Consider the following 18,068-nt stretch of genomic DNA (forward strand, 5'->3'; position numbering starts at 1 on the left):
TTTCTAGATCACTGCCTCCCCAGGATTCAGTTACAACTATGGTACTTAACAAGTCTTCTATGAGACTTTGTTCTTGATTAAAAGCAAACTCGGTTAGAGGACTGAACTCAATCTTATCTTTCCAAATAGCTATTATCAATCACGTGATATTTTTTCCTACTCTTCATCTTCCAAACAGTGTTTGCATGTCCCGAGTCAGTGGCTGTCCGCACTCACAGAAGTCACACATTTAGTGGGACAGTTCACTATGGTGAGGAAGCATGGGGTGAATGCTATCTCTCACCAAGCTGTGCAGGAGATCCACAAAAAGAGTCACAGTCGCTATGCTATCGAGTCCCAAAGTGAGATAGATCTATTTGACACCTTCCCTTCAGGGTGTGCTACAGGGCTTACTCAAAGTAAGGCTTATTTTAATGTGACCCAGTACAATGAAGTATCTTCCCGATAATCTGCTTTATTCCTTGTTTAAGCAATGACACTGGCACCGAGTGTTGTGACCTAAGTTGTTGACACAAGCGCACATGATTCTCAGAATCTGTGATTTGACCAGGAGCATGCAAGTCGCAGGGTGCCTTTCACACTACAGGCTCTGCCAAAATTGTCTGTTAATCCATCTTTGGTTGCCATGGTTTCTGTGACCACGGAAAAGTGAAAGTGAAAGTGGAGTTGCAAAGTCATGTCTGACTCTGCTCGCCCATGGACTGTGGCCTACCATGCTCCTCCCTCCATGGGATTTTCCAGGCAAGAGTACTGGAGTGGGTGGCCATTTCCTTCTCCAGAGGATCTATCCAACCCACAGATCAAACCTGGGTCTCCCGCATTGTAGGCAGACTCTTTACCATCTGGGCCACCAGGGAAGTGACCACAGAGCTCCCCTTATAATAAAGGGCACAATCTGGACCTCTGGAGCAGCCAGTAGCTCCTGGTGTGGCTCACAGATGGAGAGATCCCCATGTACCATTATTGAGGATCCCAGGGCTGAGTGTCAAGTGAAGGTCAGGTGTCCAGAACAACCATATTGGGACCACACTTAGGTATTCAATATGGCTTTTCTATTTAGCAGGTCAAGAACTTGGGCCATTTTGTCCACCACCATCTCCATTTGAGGAAGATGAATATTAACCTAACTTGGGGAATGGCTGAGCTGAGGAAAGAATCATGTAATTAGCCAGTGGTGATAAGAAGTGTTTAGAGAGTTCACACTTGACTTGTACTAAGAGGGAAACATCTCTGAGGACACACACACACATACATACACACACAGACAGAGACTCAAAATCACATCACATGGGCTCACAGATAGCATCCAATCCCTGATTCACACAAACCCACAGCATCTAAATCGTGTAGTTGATTACAGGGACCATAGAACACAGTTAAGGTTCATCTTGGGAGATCAGTCTCTTCTCTGAATCCACACCTCTCAGCCCCTGTAGGAATCCAGCGTCAGGGTGCCTCTCCAACTAGAGCCATCAAGAGAGCCCCACCTCCATCATCTAGATTGTACCCCAGCACAGGGATGATCCCTGAATATTTACCATGTTTGTAGACTACTCCGTGTTCCTGCAATTAGAGAGAAGAAAACAGTGTGAGGGTCTCAGCATCATTATCTGCAGTAAGTCTTCTGTTATCTGATATTTATCCTCAGATAACAAATTCTTTAAGTCAATGGCCCCAAAGGAAAACAGGGCAGACACCTGTTGAAAAGGCTGGACCTTTTCACATGAGGTCTCAGTTTCAATTTGACCAATAAATACAAACTTACTTTTCAAGAAGGAGAAAATTTCTCTTGCTAAAAGCACCTACAGTAGTAACTGATGCTGTCTATTTTTAATCTCCTATTGAAACAGGTCTGTGTTGATAATAGATTTAACCTCAATATTTCCCCAGCCAAGGAATTGCATACATCAGTGACAGTTTACATCGTCAGACTACAATAACTGTATTCAGCTGAATAAAAAATAAAGAAGTGAAGGAGCAGTCTTATCCCTGATAAAGAGAGATGAGTTTACCTTCAAATTATTTAGAGGCTGTTCCTCAGCACAGGCCCTGGACAGTTCCTCCACCATGTCCTCCTGGGGCGCTAGAGGGACAGAGAGCAGCTGTCAGGACACAGGTGAGGCTGCTCACCAGTCACCCAGCGTTTGTCGTTTTTTGATTGGGACATGTGATGGAGTGCATGCATGAGGGAGGTTAGTAACTATGGACTGAGCTGATGTTGACTCAAACTGCCGAAGGAAGGGGAGCAAAGGAGAGGAGCAGGAATGAAATGAAACACAGCTTCTGCAATTTAACTAGCGATAACCTAACCAATGAGGACAAAAGAAACACTAAAATGCATGCCAGCTTTCAATGACAGAGATCCATGACCCGCTTGCCTGTTTACAGCTTCTGCTAAATCACTCCTGTCCTCTGGAGTTCTTCCTAGATCACTGCATCCCCAGGATCCACAGTAAAGCTACTGAACTTACCAAGCCTTCTATGAGCCTTTATTCTGGATTGAAAGCAAACTCCGTTAGAGGACTGAATTCAACCCTACCTTTCCAAATTGCTACTATCAATCATGTGATGTTTTTTCCCCAGTCTTCATTTTCCAACAAATGTTTGCATGTCCACTGAGTCAGTGGCTGTCCACTCACCGAAGTCAGACAATTTGTGAGACAATTAATTGAGGATAAAAAGCATGGGTGAAAGATGTTCTGACCCAGCTGTGCAGATTTACAAATAGAGCCATGGTCACTAGGCTAACTATCAAGTACCACTGTGTGATCTATTTGACACCTTCCCTTGAGTGTGTGCTACAGGGTTTATCAATGTAAGGCTTATGATAATGTACAGTGAAGTATCTCCCTGGTCATTATCTGCTTCATCCTTGTTTAAGCAATGACAGCAGCACCAACAGATTTGACCTACAGTGTCTACACAAGACCTCACAGCTCTCAGAATTTGTGAGTTGACCGGGAGGATGCGAGTCCTGAGGTCCCTTTCAGAGTGACGACTGTGCCACAGCTGGTTGTTAGTCTACCTATGGTTGCCCCTGGGTCTGCGACCACTGAGGCTACCTTATAATGACGGACATGGTCTGAACCTCTGGAGCTGCTAGGACTTCCAGGCATGGACACAGATGCAGGGACACCCTTGCTCTATGACGGAGTATCCCATGACCGAGTGATCAGTGCAGGTCAGGGGTCCAGAGCAGTCACACTAGGACCACCCCCAGGTTCTCAGTTTGCCTTGTCCACTTAGGAGGTCAGAGCTTGGGCCATTTTTCTCAGCACCACCTTCATCTGAGGAAAATGAACATTAACCAAGCTTGAAGAATGGCTGAACTGAGGAAAGAATCACATAATGTATAGCCAGTGTGTAGTGGTGAGGAGACGTGCTTACAAAGTTCACACTTGACTTGTGCTGTGTAAGAGGAAAACATTTCTGAGGAGACACACACACAGAGAGACACACATATACACACATAGAGATTCAAAACCACATCACATGGGCTCACACATGGCCCTGCAACCCTGATTCACACAAACCCACAGCATCTAAATTATGTAGTTGTTTACAGGGAGCATAGGACACAGTTATTGTTCATCCTGGGAGATCAGTCTCTTCTCTGCACCCCCACCCCTCAGCCCCTTTAGGGACCCAGGATCAGGGTGCCTCTCCAACCAGAGCCATCAAGAGACCCCCACCTCCATCATTAGATTGTTTCTCAGCAGAGGGATGATCCCTGAATATTTACCATTTTTGTTGGTTGGTTCTTTCACCTGTGATTAAAGAGAAGAAAACACTGTGAGGGTGTCAGCATCTTGTGTACTGTGCGTACACGGCTTTTGTTCTCGTTTTTGTCCTCAGAAAACCAAATGGGAAAGTGTTGTCGAGTCCGTGGCCCATAAACAAAACAGAAAGAATGCCTCTGGGAAAGGCTCAAGCTTTTCCTGAAATATCTCTCAAGCCCATTTTGACTAGCAGTTACAAAATTTTATTTCAAGAAGAAAAACTTTCAGCCGAGAAATGTGCTCCCGACCACAGTTTCTAATTGATACTGTCATTTTTTTAAAATGCCCTTTTGAATAAGCTTTCTGCTTGGAGACTCAACATTCATCCACCGAATTAAAAACTGTTTGTATCAGCTGTCTTGAATATTGTGAACCTTTATCTGAATTCAACTGAAAAATAAAGACATGTAGCAACACTTTTATCTCAGATAAATTAGGGGCACTTACCACACAGGTGGGCAGAGCCTGTTCTTCCAAGTTTGCATTGGATAGCTCATCCTCAGAGAGCTCTAGGAGGACACAGAAGAATGATCAGGACATCTTTTGATGCTGATCAGAAAGACCTTGCTAATATGGACACATGGGAGTAGTGAACGGATGTGGGTGGTTAATACGTGTGGGCTGATATCTGATGGACAACCTTCCTGGTGGGTGGAGGAAGGCTAAAGAGATGAAAATTTCAGAAATGAGAGAAAGAGCCTTTAGCTTTCTAGCTAAGGGGAACCTGATCAACTTGAAATTGTCAGTCTGACAAAGGTAAGCACTAAAAATCACACTATGTTCCAGTAGTCATGTACAGTTGTGAGACTTGGACCATAAAGAAGGCTGAGGGCCAAAGAATTGATGTCTTATAACAGTGGTGCTGAAGAGACTCTTGAGAGTCCCTTGGAGAGCAAGTAGTCAATTCTAAAGGAAATCAACCCTGGATATTAATTGGAAGGATTCATATTAAAGCTTCAATACTTTGACCACCTGATGTGAACAGCAGACTCACTGGAAAAGCCTCTGATGGTGGGGAATATTGTGGGCAGAGGAAAGCGGGGGCACAGAGAATGAGATGGTTGGCTGGCATCAACGACTCAGTGGACATGAATCTGAACAAACTCTGGGAGATAGTGAAGGACAGGGAGCCTGGTATGCTGCTATCCATGGGCTCACATGAGTTAGACATGTTTTAGCAATTGAGCATTGTGATCAAATATACATTATATTTATTCTTTTCATAATTTTCAAGAATTAAAAAGTTCCATGGCATTTTCTACTTTCACAATGCTCTGTGCCTATCAAAATCATCTACATCTAAATCTTTTCCATCAGATTGAGTATAACCCCTGTACTCATAAAGTCATAATCCACCTTCCCTCTTACCTCTTGGCCTCAGTAATTTGTATTTCCAGTTTCCATGTATTTGCCTAGTCTATGTACCCTAAACCAGTAGAAACAGACAATATTTGTCTTTCTGTGCCTGCATTATTTCAATAACCATAATAAATTTTTGTATTACTTGGTCCATCCATTTTGTACCATATTTCAATCCTTAATTCATTTTTATGGCTGAATAACATTCCATTCTGGGTATATGTCATATTTCATTTACCCATTCATCACATGATGGTCACTGGGTTGTTTCTATCATTTGACTACTAAGAATACACTATGAACATCAATGTACAGATTTCTGTATGCTTCCATAATAGTGATAAATAATATTGTGCATAATTTAACCTATCATTGAATATAACAACACAAAGTGTGAATCTTAGGTGAACTATGGACTTTTAATTACTAAAAATTTATTATCTCACAAGTTGCAATAAATGTACCTCACATATGCTATCTGTGAGTAACATATGATAGCTGAAACTGGGGTGATAGGATATAAGAATTTTCTGAATTGTCTGTACAACTTTTTTTGTCAATGTAACCCTGTTCTAAATAAAGTCTAATAATTTAAAGAAATCTTGAAACATAGCTTCAGTGAGGAACATATCACAGCTAAAAATTAGCTAATGTCCAAACCATAGTTAGAGACCATCTTCACTCTTAAACATGAATCAAATGTTGAATTTTAAATGCATGTTTCCTTCCATACTTAAAAAGAGTACCAACTGACATAGTAAGTTTCAATTTGAACACATGAAATAAAAGAAGAACACTGCTTAATATTTCTGTTTTTTTTTTCCTTAAATATGGGCACTGAACATACTACAATATTTATTCATGAGTGAACTTAGTGAGAAAATTTCCACAGTACCTTCAATTGGGTCAGTTATAGGGTGTACCCTATTGTGCGGCCAACAACGAACTCTTTTGACCCAGCTGGTCATTAATTTTCTTGAACTCTGAGGAATTTTTCTTCTGGTCTTGTGGACAAAGCATCCTGGGAAAAGCATTATAATGGTGAGAGTTGTTGACATCTTGCTGGCAGAAGAATACACGGAAACTAATAATCATTGATCCACAGTTCAATCCTCTGGTCCCCTTCCTCACCAGATGCCTAGCAGGGCCTCCTGAATCCAAGGTGGACTTAGGAAGATCTGTGGTTAGATGTGCACTGAATGCACCCAGCAGACTGCCTGTGCAGACAAATGTCTCTCTATAACTGAGACCTAGAAGCTCAGCAGAGCATAGTAACCATGCTGATGGACTGGATTCAGATCCTGTTTAGGAGAAGAAGGTTCTTGGGAAAGACAATTGGATCTCTTTGCCTCAGTTTCCTGTACAGAGTTGGGGAAAGGTTAATATGACCTATTTTTAGTATTATGAGGCCAAGAATGATTAAATATAGGTAAAATGTTAGAGAAATGAAGGAGGGACTTACCTGGAAGTCAAGTGGTTAAGAATCTGCCTTGAAATGCAGGGAATAGGTGTTTGATTTCTGGTCAGGGGAGTAAGAGCCTACATGCCTCAGAGCAGCTAAGCCCACATGGTGCAACTACTGAGCCCGAGTAGCACAACTAGAGAGTCAGTGCACTGCAACGAAAGATCTACACGGTGCAACGAAGATCCCATGTGCCACAACTAAGACCCCAAGCAGTCAAGTAAATAAATAGAAAAGCTTCATAAATGCTCTGGAAGAGTTCAGTCTTGAATGATGTCGAGAATAAGGTGGACCTTTAGTAGCAGTTGAAAGCAGAGAGGGCATTTTGATGGTTCCAAGTGGGGATGGAAGCTTACTCCAGCTTTTTCACAGAAACAGAGCTTTACAGTTTATGGAGAGTATCTATTATCGCCTCCTCTGACACCCGGCCCTGTTGGAGAGGATGCGGGGACAAAGTGGAGGCTGTAACCATACATTACAGTGGAGGGTATAGAAATGTAGAGAGATCAGTGACTTTCCAAGAGTGCACAACGGTGAATGCAACCCCTCTCAGATTCCCCTGCCCCTAGCTTTCTGCGGATGACAGCTGGATGCCCTGGAGAAGACGACTCAGCCTAAAAAAGAACTCAAACCCTCCTTCCACCACTTGTCTCTGTGTTTCCATTTCTGATCCAAAATGCAAGTTTCTTCTGAGGCAAAGCTCCTCAGAAGGACCATAGGATTTCAACCCCGTCCATCCTCCACAGATCCTTCACTTGGGCAACCATGTCACAACAGCCTTTTCAATGTCATCTTGCTGAGTGACCAGTGGTCTGTTTGGCATCCAAGTTGGCTCAGAGCTCAGAATTTTCTAAACCAAAAGCCACATGATGGCTCCACCAAGAATTACCTTCGCTTCCATTGACCAAGTCTGGATGAGGAGTTAATGTGAGTTAACTGGGAAGGTGGCCATCTGTGCTGGGCTTTGGAGTCTTAATGAAGTCTCTAATGCTCAAAGTCTTACAGCTGATCAGAGCACTGATTTGAGCAGCCTGGATGAAGTGCTAGCTAAGAATGGGCAGGAGCTCGAGTCTTCCCTCACTAAAACTATGACTGTATCAACTCATCATACTCTAGACCCGGTAGTGGAAGACAGCAGAGCCCCATATTCTTTTTGAAAGTCATGTCCATACTCATAGACTAGAGACATCACCCCAAGATTCTCCTTGAGGATCAACAGGCAGACCCTCCTTCCCTCAGTGACCAAATGTTCATCCTACTAACCCAGCAGCACTGCCCCGTCTCATCAAACTCCCTGACAAAGGCAAACAGTGATCCTGCTCACATCCACCCATGGAAATTCCACCAGTAAATCACAGTTTTGGTTTTTTTTTTTTTTTCATTTGTAAAAGTTTCTGGATTTACACTGCTAGTACTTGTAGATTTGGGAAACTACATTTAGAGAGTTGAGCTGTAATCCCCTTTTCCTGTAATGTCCATTTTTGGGGAGACATCATGGTTCTCCTGCTTCATTTCTTTCCATCTATTCTCTGGTACAGTGTGTACCAACCTGGCACTAGAAAACTGTACATTTTTCTAAATTTAGGAAGATATTTAAGGCTGCCAGCTGACAGAAGAATCAAGAAGTATAAATTAAGGATTAAAGCAAAAGTATATAATACATTTATATCTCTGTAGATAAACTAGAATGATGGAAATAATTTTTAAAAAGTGAGGAAAACCTTCAGTAAAAGTTAACCAGCCCATTTGAAGAAACAGCCTTCAGAGGATCAGTAGGAACCTACCTCGAAAACAGTTTAAATTTCCCATTTTAAAATACCCAACACTGAAGATGAGGTCTTCTCACACTCCCTCTCGCCTCACCAAGTGGCGGTTGGTACAGAATGCAGAATGTGTATCATCACATTACCATGGAGACGATCCATCACAGAACTTTCAGAGTGAACTGGACTCTGCACAGGGTGAGTCCAAAGGCTGCCATATAGAAAGTGTGTTTCTATGGACACATTTAGCTTTTCAGAGCAAACATTTTATTTCAAAACTGACTGCAAGGCTCACAGATTCTGCCATGATTCAAAAAAATAATTTATATGACAGAAAATGGCCTGTCCCCCAAATATAGATATTTGTGAATATCTCAGGGTGAAGACAATGGCACCCCACTCCACTACTCTTGCCTGGAAAATCCCATGGATGGAGGAGCCTGGTGGGCTGCAGTCCATGAGGTTGCTAAGAGTTGGACACGACTGAGCAACTTCTCTTTCACTTTTCACTTTCATGCATTGGAGAAGGAAATGGCAGCCCACTCCAGTGTTCTTGCCTGGAGAATCCCAGGGATGGGGGAGCCTGGTGGGCTACCGTCTATGGGGTCGCACAGAGTCGGACGCGACTGAAGCGACTTAGCAGCAGCAGCAGCAGCAGGGTGAAAACGGACAAGGCTAACACGTTGAGAATAAAATGCATTATATTCCCCTACATATGTCATCTCCAATCATTTCTAGTATTTCTAAGTCACCAGAAATTTCTAGATCAAGTAATTTAAAATATGTTCCAGTTGATACAAATGGCAGCATTAATCAAAACTCAATTGTAAAATGTCATATTCTCTCTCTAACCATATGCTTATCAAATTGCTTAAACCCTTCTCTCATTCTCTACATATACTGCTTCCTTTCCCCTGTACGCACCTAAGTGTACAGACTTACTTACCCCTCAATCTCTGCCAATTCATTTTAACACTTGATCTGTTATTGTGTGTTAATCCTGGCTATTCACTGAACAAGTAACAAAAACCAAATCACTGTCTTCACCTGTAGGTTGGGTGAAAGTGTAGTTACTGTTTTTCTCAATGAAGATTATACTATTGTTCTGTTCTGTAATATAAGAGCTTGACTTCACTGCTACTAATCATCAGAGAACAGTAAATCGAAACTTCAATGAGAAATCACCTCTCTCCCGTTAGTATGGTCGTTTTCATAGAAGCAGAAGATAAGTATCAGTGAGACTGTGGAGAAACTAGAACCCTTGCCCACTATTGTGGGGATGCAACATGGTGCAGCAGCAACAGAAAGCAGTGTAGAGGTTCCTCAAAAAAAATATGCTCCCCAGTATTCCAGCAATTCCACTTCTGGGCATTTACTGAAAAGCATGAAAATCAGGATCTCAGAGACATGTCAGCATGCTCATGTTCATTGCAGCACTGCTCATAACAGCCAAGATGTTGAAACAACTTAAATGTCCGTTGATGGCTAAATGGATCAAGAAAATATGGTATGTATACACAATATAATTTTATTCAGCCATTAAAAAGAAGGAAATTCTGTAATATACTATGACTTGAGTAAAACTTGAAGACATATGTTAAGTAAAATAAGCCAGTCACGGGACAAACACTGCATAATTTCACTTCAATGAGGGTAGCTAAAATAGTGAAACCCATGGAAGCAGAGAGCACAGTGGGGGTTACCAGGGGCTGAGGAGGGAGTGTGGGGGGATGTGAGGATCTGCTCATCAAAGGACATAAACTTTCAACTGTGCAAGACGAATAAATTCTACAGGTTAGCTGAACACCACTGTGCTTATAGCTATCAATACTTTATTATACACTTAAAAATGTGTTCAGAGGGTAGATCTCCTGTTGTATTCTTACCACAATAATGTATTTTTAAAAAAGCACTCAGTAAATATGTGTGAAATTAATAAAGACAAATTACTTTGAAAATAACATTAATGAAACTGTTATTAAAAACGTGAATGTATTCTAAAAGATATATATTTCAGCCTCATTTTCTTGAGAAGAATATGTGCCTTTTGAAATGTATTGAAGAAAACAGTTACACACACCCACACACATTGTTATTCTCTTTTCCCTGAAAACAGGTAACTTGTTAAAAAACTTAAATGTTTAATTAATCTTCAAACCACCTAACCACTGGTAGAAAATTATTTTTCTACCACATTCTGCAAATGATGGAAAATTATTATAAGCAAGTGCTACACAGAACATGTGCACATTTAACTTATAGGAAAGGTTAACTACATTGCTCTGTTAGCACGGCCAGCTTGAGTACTGAACCCAGGTAGAATAAATGATTTTTCAGGTACACAATAAGAGTAGATTCACCCTTACTATTATTTCTAAGTCTTTTGTGCTCAATCAAGCAATAAGAGATGTTACATATCTCTATGGTGACTGTTCTCAGCACCTCTGAAGTTTAATCCCTAAAGATCATGAGATAGAATTCAATAATAATAGATTTCTGATCCTAGCATCTAAACACAAAGGGAACATTATTGGCTTTATTCTTCTTAAAAAAATACATAAAGCACTCGTAACATGAACATACTGTGATAACTCCTTGGGTCAGTGAACGTTTACTCTTTTCCTTCAAATTATGAAGACTCTACTCTGTTCAAGGTATTTGAAAATTCTAACCACATGTTTTTTTTCTTCAAAGTTGACTTATTCTTTGACAAAACTGTGGGCTATTAGAATTAATGCAATTTGAACTACGGTATATTATACAGCTGCTACTAAGATTTAGGCACGCTGTTGCTACTCCTGATATGCTTGCCTTCCTTTAAAACTATTTGTTGCTGGTGGTTTTGTTCTTGCCTACCGATGCCCCAAATCAATTCTGGCAAGTGATAGGCTTTGAAAATTTGAAACAGTATGAATTCGATATGTGCACCTGGAGGCACGGATGAAAATTTAAATTTTCTCCTTTTCTGGACTGTGGATCTTTCTTTTATTGTAATAGCTCCTTAATTTGTCCACCATGAAATTAAGGGTGTAAGTGAACTGATTGTGTTATTTTTATGTGTATAAATTGTATGAAGAGTAGCAATAAGAAGTCACAAATTTTATTATTATTATACGTTCTTTTTTGTACATAGTCCTTATCCGTGAATACCTCTGAAAATAAGTAAACCCACTTATTCTTCGGATATGAGACTTTTGCTTACCAACTATTCCCACATTGTTACTTTCTCTTTTCTTAACACAAAAACAAAGCAAATTATAAAACACTGATCCCAGAAAACCTGATCTCTTTAGTGATACTCTAATCATCATATAAAATAAAATATTCAAAATGTATTGTCAGTCCTCAGTTAATCCTTAAATAAATCAGCCCTGAATATTCATTGGAAGAACTATTGCTGAAGCTGAAGTTTCAATACTTTGGCCACCTGATGTGAAAAGTCAGGTATGTAGAAAAGACCCTGAAGCTGGGAAAGACTGAAGGCAAAAGGCGTTGGGGGCAGCAGAGGATGACATGCTTAGACACATCAATGGCTCAATGGACATGAATTTGAGCAAATTCTGGGAGATAGTTTTCCCTGAAGGCTCAGCTGTAAAGAATCTATCTGCAATGCAGAAAGTGCAGGAGATATGTGTTTGATCCCTGGCTGGGTCAGGAAGATCCCCTGGAGGAGGAAATAGCGACCCACTCCAGTATTCTTGCATGGAAAACCCCATGGACGGAGGAGTCTGGAGGGTTACAGTACACAGGGTTGTATAGAGTCGGTCACTGCACATGGGAGTACACATGCACTAGGAGATAGCAGAAGACAGAGGGGTCAGGCACGCTATAGTCCATGGGCTTGCAGAGACATGACTTAGTCAGACATGACTTAACAACAACAGATGCATACTTCACATACAAATTTTATAAATATGTCTTCCCAATCTGTGGTGTATTCTTTCTCTCTTTTGTCAGCATCTATGAAGACCAAACATCTTTTCAAAATTTTGGTCAATACATTTGTTGATTTTATTATACCCTTCATTCACTGCATAAGTATATGAGGAAACATTTACCCAAATGAAAGTTGCTAAGATTTTCTATAATATTTTAATTATAAAAATTTTAGTGTTTTTAATCATGCATTTAGCTTTATTACCTATTTTAATTTACCATTTTTTTTTCTTTTTTAGAATCAGAGGTACAATGCAACAAAACTGATGCATCTTCAAGGGTGTGAGTATCATGTTGAAGATGCAACCTAAGTTGGGTAGGAAGGAGGTGAGGATATGTGAAATTAGTATCTTTAATAAACTGTAATGATCACTGGATTCTGGTCCCAGTGGAATTTCGAAGTTTTCAGATCTGTGGTACCACAAACAGTGAAAAGGAGAGATAGGAGGTCATAGTCAGATCGTTGTTGTTGCCGTGCAGTTGCTGTCATGTCTGACTTCAATATGCTACAGGGGAAGAGCGGAGAAACGGCTCCAGAAAGAATGAAGAGGCCTGGCCAAAACTGAAACATCACTCAGTCATGGATGTGTCTGGTGGTGAAAGTAAAGTCCAAAGCTGTAAAGAATAATATTGCATAGGAACCTGGAATATTAGGAATCAACATAGATTGGACATAGTCAAAGAGGAGATGACAAAAATAAACATTGACATCTTAGGAATCAGTGAACTAAAATGGATGGGAATAGGCAAATTTTATTCAGATGATCATTATATCTATTATTGTGGGCAAGAATCCCTTAGAAGAAATGGAGTGGCCCTCATAGTCAACAAGAGTCTGAAATGCAGTACTTGGGTGCAATCTCAAAAATGACAGCATGATCTCAGTTTGTTTCCAAGGCAAACCATTCAATACCACAGTAATTCAAGTCTATGCCCCAACCACTGATACTGAAGAAGCTGAAGCTGAACTCTTCTACGAAAACCTTTAAGAGCTTCTAGAACTATCACAGAAAAAACGTCCTTTCATCATAGAGAACACAAATGCAAAAGTGGGATGTCAAGAGATACTTGCAATAACAGGCAAATTTGGCCTTGGAGTACAAAATGAAGCATAGCAAAGGCTAACAGAGTTTTGCCCAGAGAGTGCACTGGCCTAGCAAACACCCTCTTCCATCAACACAAGAGACAACTCTAAACATGGACATCACCAGATGGTCAATACTGAAATCAGATTGATTATGTTCTTTGTAGTCAGATAGTAGGATCCTTAAAAGTGAGATTAAATTATAGAGCAGAGAGAGCTGCTGGTAAAGTTGTGGCAAGGGCAATTTTTCTACTTTCAGATGTGGGAAGCATAGACAATGTTAACATTTACATAGCACAGAGGACAAACTGTAGGGGACTTTTGTTGCTATGTAGATTTGGCTGAACATTTTAAATGACCTTATACATTAAAAATATTGAATATTGAATTTAATATTTAAACACTTCTAAAATTACTTTTAAATAATCTAAATAGTTTTCATGAACATTTCACCATATCAAGTTTTTCAGTTATAATATTCCTGAGTACTACTGTAATAATGATCACTTGAATATTTGATCTAGGTTAATTTTACAGAGAACAACATGTAAATGATTTTAGTACCTTTCAAAAAATTTAAATAGTTGAACTACTTTCAAGAGACTTTACAATATTAAACTATAATCTTGTCCTTTTTAAATTGAGAAGTATAATTTAAAAATTTTATTTGATAATGTGAGTGAATTTGGAAACAACTGGAAACATGCACATCAAGTTCTTTAATAACCCTGCAATTTATAAAAGAATTAACTTAGAACAATTATTTTATATGTAGTCCAGAAGACACACAAAATTGCATAAAGCACAGTTATCAAGTTAAGATTAAATAGACATCAGTGACTGTGCTAACCTTACCTGTTCCCTCCTGCTTCTCCATTTCCCATTCCAGCCAGGTGTACCAGGTGTACTCTGGGCATTTTTCTTTCTTCTTTACGTGGATGGAACACAAATTAATCCAGCCAACCAGAGACTATTTTTCCACGCAGCTGTTTACTGAAGATATCCAGGCTATATGCATCTTCTCAGCCACATTCACTGATTTTGCTGAATTAGTGAAGCTGGATATAGATACTCTTGGCTCATCTTCTCGGTCATTTGCCTAAGATCAAATATAATATGGGGGCTTCTCAGGTGGCACAGTGGCAAAGCATCTGCCTGCAGTGCAGGAGACACAAGAGATGCAGGCTTCATCCCTGGGTAGGGAAGAGCCTCTCCAGGAAATGGCAACGTGCTCCATTATTCTTGCCTGAAAAATTCCATAGACAGAGAAGCGTGTCAGGCATAGTCCATGGGGTTGCACAGAGTCAGATGTGACTGACAGTGCATGCGTGCACGTGCACACACACACACATGCACACACGCACACACACACACATATACACACGTCATTCTTGCTCTACTTAAGACTATTGCCTTAAAAAGTCCCGTGGATGACATTTTGCATGTTCTGGACACCTTGACTTTTTGTATGTGTTCCTACCTGCTGAGGAGATTCAACAATGGTTGAAACACTGGTTCACAAACATGGGTGTGAATAATGAAGTAAGCAATAAAACAAGATTTTTGAATACACAGAAGTGAAGCAACTGAGAAGCCAACGGATTGACTGGCATATTGAAATAAACAGGACAATTGACAGAGTATTTGTTGGAGCAATATTACGGAAATATTTACTCAAGAGAACTTAAAGCAATTCGCCAAGGGAGTCTATAGGTTATCGAATTAGCGGTCTCCTCAATTCCTCTATTGATGATGAACACCTCAATTACTTCTCATGTGGCTTCACAGAGCTTTTTATTCCTCGAGGAAAAAAGTCAAATCACTGCTTAACTCCTGATTCGTCTTCATCTTGTTACAGTAAAATGGTGGGCAAATGCTTAATAACGCTCTATAACAAATGCGTTCTGAAGGAGATCGATCCTGGGTGTTCATTGGAAGGACTGATGCTAAAGCTGAAACTCCAATACTTCGGCCACCTCATGCGACGAGTTGACTCACTGGAAAAGACTGATGCTGGGAAGAATTAGGGGCGGGAGGAGAAGGGGACGACAGAGAATGAGATGGCTGGATGGCATCACCGACTCGATGGACTTGAGTTTGAGTGGACTCTGGGAGTTGGTGATGGACAGGGAGGCCTGGTGTGCTGTGATTCATGGGGTCGCAGAGAGTCGGACACGACTGAGCAACTGAACTAAACTGAACTGACTGAAAATAGCAATAATTTATAGCTCCCAATTGTTAGAGTGAAACATTTCTCTTATGACAAATACATTTTGGATACAGAAGCTTATGTGCAAATAAGCTGTTTCGGATAGTGAATAATTTTTCAGTCTTCTTTCCTTTCACTTTAAAAAAAAATGTCTTTTGGAGTATTGTTCTTTTCAAACTTAATATGCAATTTATATTGCTAGGAAAGCTATAGAATTGAAACAGCTATCAAATCTTGAAAATGTTAGTGATAATATGATACAGATGTAGTTAACTCATATATAGTGTTTGCCATGGTCCAATCTAAATGGCAATTCATCTAATCTTTACAATATCAAAATGGAATATTAGTAGTGTTTTACATTTTTGTAGGTGAGGAAACAGATACGGAGAGATGAAGATTTTGTGTAAATTCACATGGTAACAAGAGGTGGAGTCAGGAATCAAATCTAGGCAATTAATCTCTAAGGTCCATGTGTCCAAAGTTCCATTTTGTAACACTGCATCTCTGATAACCTATTAAGGCTTGAAATTATTTTGGATATTTGCAGTATCAAAATTGTTTGGACAAATAACATATTTCTTAGTTATTTCTTCAAACTTCTCTGTTGGGAGTTAGATATAATTTCCTGTGCATTTTTTAATTGTAGGAAAAGCAGCTAAGGCAGCTCCTTGCTTCAGTTACATACTCCCCACCCTGTTTTCTTCTTCCAAAATAAAATAAATTTAGCATGTGTGTATGTGTTTGCTCAGTCACGTCTGACTCTTCGCAAGCCCATGGACAGTAAATAGCCACGCAGACTCCTCTGTCCATGGAATTCTCCAGGCAAGAATACTGGAGTGGGTTGCATTCCCTCCTCCAGGGGATCTTCCTGACTCAGGGATTGAACCTGGGTCTCTTGCATTGCAGGCAGATTCTTCACCGTCTGAGACTGACTGTTAAATTTTCCCATTTTCATCTTTCCTTGTTTGTTTATAAAGCTTAGTCATTGAGTTGTGAGACTAGCAACCATTAGTTCTAATACAGGTTTTATTCTTAATTGATTTTTTGCTTCCTTGGTCCCTAGTATCTTGACTCAAAGCCAGAATGTCCAAGCTCCAAAGTCACTCTTTGCATTAGTATGCAGAATGAAATCTCACTTATCATCTTTTCTATTTCTTACTATAAAAAGTAATGAGGGAAACTCTACACAATTTACTGTATCTAATACTGCTTCATTGGAATTTGATGTACTAGTAAAAGCAAGGCTCTAAATTCAGAGATGTATTAGAAGCAATCAGGAATTCAATTCTGCATTTGAAAGGTATCACTATAAAAGGTAGCAATTTTTATAGCTTTTTATTCATCACTGCTTGTTATTCACAACTTGAAGCCTTAATCAGAGGCTCATTTTTAGTAAATACTGTGAGCTTGTGCTGTTTAGATTACTTTGATATATCATTATAGTTTTTCAAAATTCTATGTTCATTTAATCATTTATTCTTTATTAGATTTTTACATTATCACAGGGACTGTGAAATCAAGACAGTTAAGAAATATGTTTTGATTAAAGTGAATCAAATTCTTGAGTGCAGCAATGAATGAATTCAATTGGCCATTTACCCAAATATGTTTCATTAAGCTAAATTCACCACATTATTAAAATGAAAGGGAAAAGAAAAAACAGAGTAGCAAACTTCTAATTTCCAAAGCATTCAAGCACGCATATATTTTATTTGAATCAGCTGTGTCATGGCAATATAACATAATTAAACATTTGAGAATCATTGTGGCATGTTAAACTACACGCAGTATTGATTAAGTAGCTATCTTATTGTTTTATAAAGTAGTGATTTAGTCTGGGAATAGGGACACATTATTTGAATTTGGCCTTCTGGATTCAAAATATATTAGACACAGACAAAGACGGAGATAATGGGGCTGGTAGGCTTAACTTGCATCCTACAAAGATGAAACAAGGGTATGAAATGCAAGGTATTCAGCTATTTGTAGACAAGCAATTCTTGAAATTATTTGGTTTACTTATTGTTGGTAGGTAAACTGCATAACATTGTAGGAAAGCTAGTCTCAGATTAGTCCATTTAGGTCAATAATGACTAATGACTCCAAATGATTGATATGTATCACTTCAATATAAATTATTATTATCATTCTATATAAAGAGCCTGGAGAAGGAAATAGCAATCCACTTCAGTGTTCTTCTCTGGGAAATCCCATGGACAGAGGAGCCTGGAGGTTTACAGTCCATGGGGTCACAAAGAATAAGTCAGGACTTAGCCTCTAAAGCATCACCACCACATAAAGAGCAGATGCTGATAAATATGAGATACATCTTAGGGCAGACTGAAAACTGTTCTTAATAAGTTTGCTATCTGATAAAAGTTTAAGTTAAAATAGGCAAGTTTAAGTGTTAGTTGCTCAGTCGTATCCAACTCTTTGCAACTCTATGGACTATAGCCCACCAGGCTCCTACGTC

General features: G+C 39.7%; 1 protein-coding gene across 7 annotated transcripts in view; it reads right to left on the minus strand.

Moving 5' to 3' along the window:
- Positions 1-18,068, minus strand: part of LOC129557826 (uncharacterized) — a 55,332-nt gene that overhangs the window by 16,021 nt on the left and 21,243 nt on the right. For 6 of the 7 annotated variants that reach the window (XM_088844992.1, XM_088844989.1, XM_088844987.1 and 3 more), the window contains 6 exons: positions 14,239-14,629; positions 6,034-6,159; positions 4,227-4,288; positions 3,743-3,767; positions 2,013-2,083; positions 1,539-1,563 (listed from right to left, as the gene is read on the minus strand). In XM_088844992.1, coding sequence (XP_088701118.1) covers positions 1,539-1,563; positions 2,013-2,083; positions 3,743-3,767; positions 4,227-4,288; positions 6,034-6,159; positions 14,239-14,260 — 331 coding nt within the window. In that variant the 5' untranslated portion in view covers positions 14,261-14,629. Of the gene's footprint in view, positions 1-1,538; positions 1,564-2,012; positions 2,084-3,742; positions 3,768-4,226; positions 4,289-6,033; positions 6,160-14,238; positions 14,630-18,068 lie in introns of those variants that run through there. The other variant, XM_055428465.2, reaches the window with a different exon arrangement.

The sequence above is a fragment of the Moschus berezovskii genome, chromosome 17 (genome assembly GCF_049115385.1).
Source record: "Moschus berezovskii isolate FMDL1 chromosome 17, NW_MosBer_1.0, whole genome shotgun sequence".
Lineage (NCBI taxonomy): Eukaryota > Metazoa > Chordata > Mammalia > Artiodactyla > Moschidae > Moschus > Moschus berezovskii.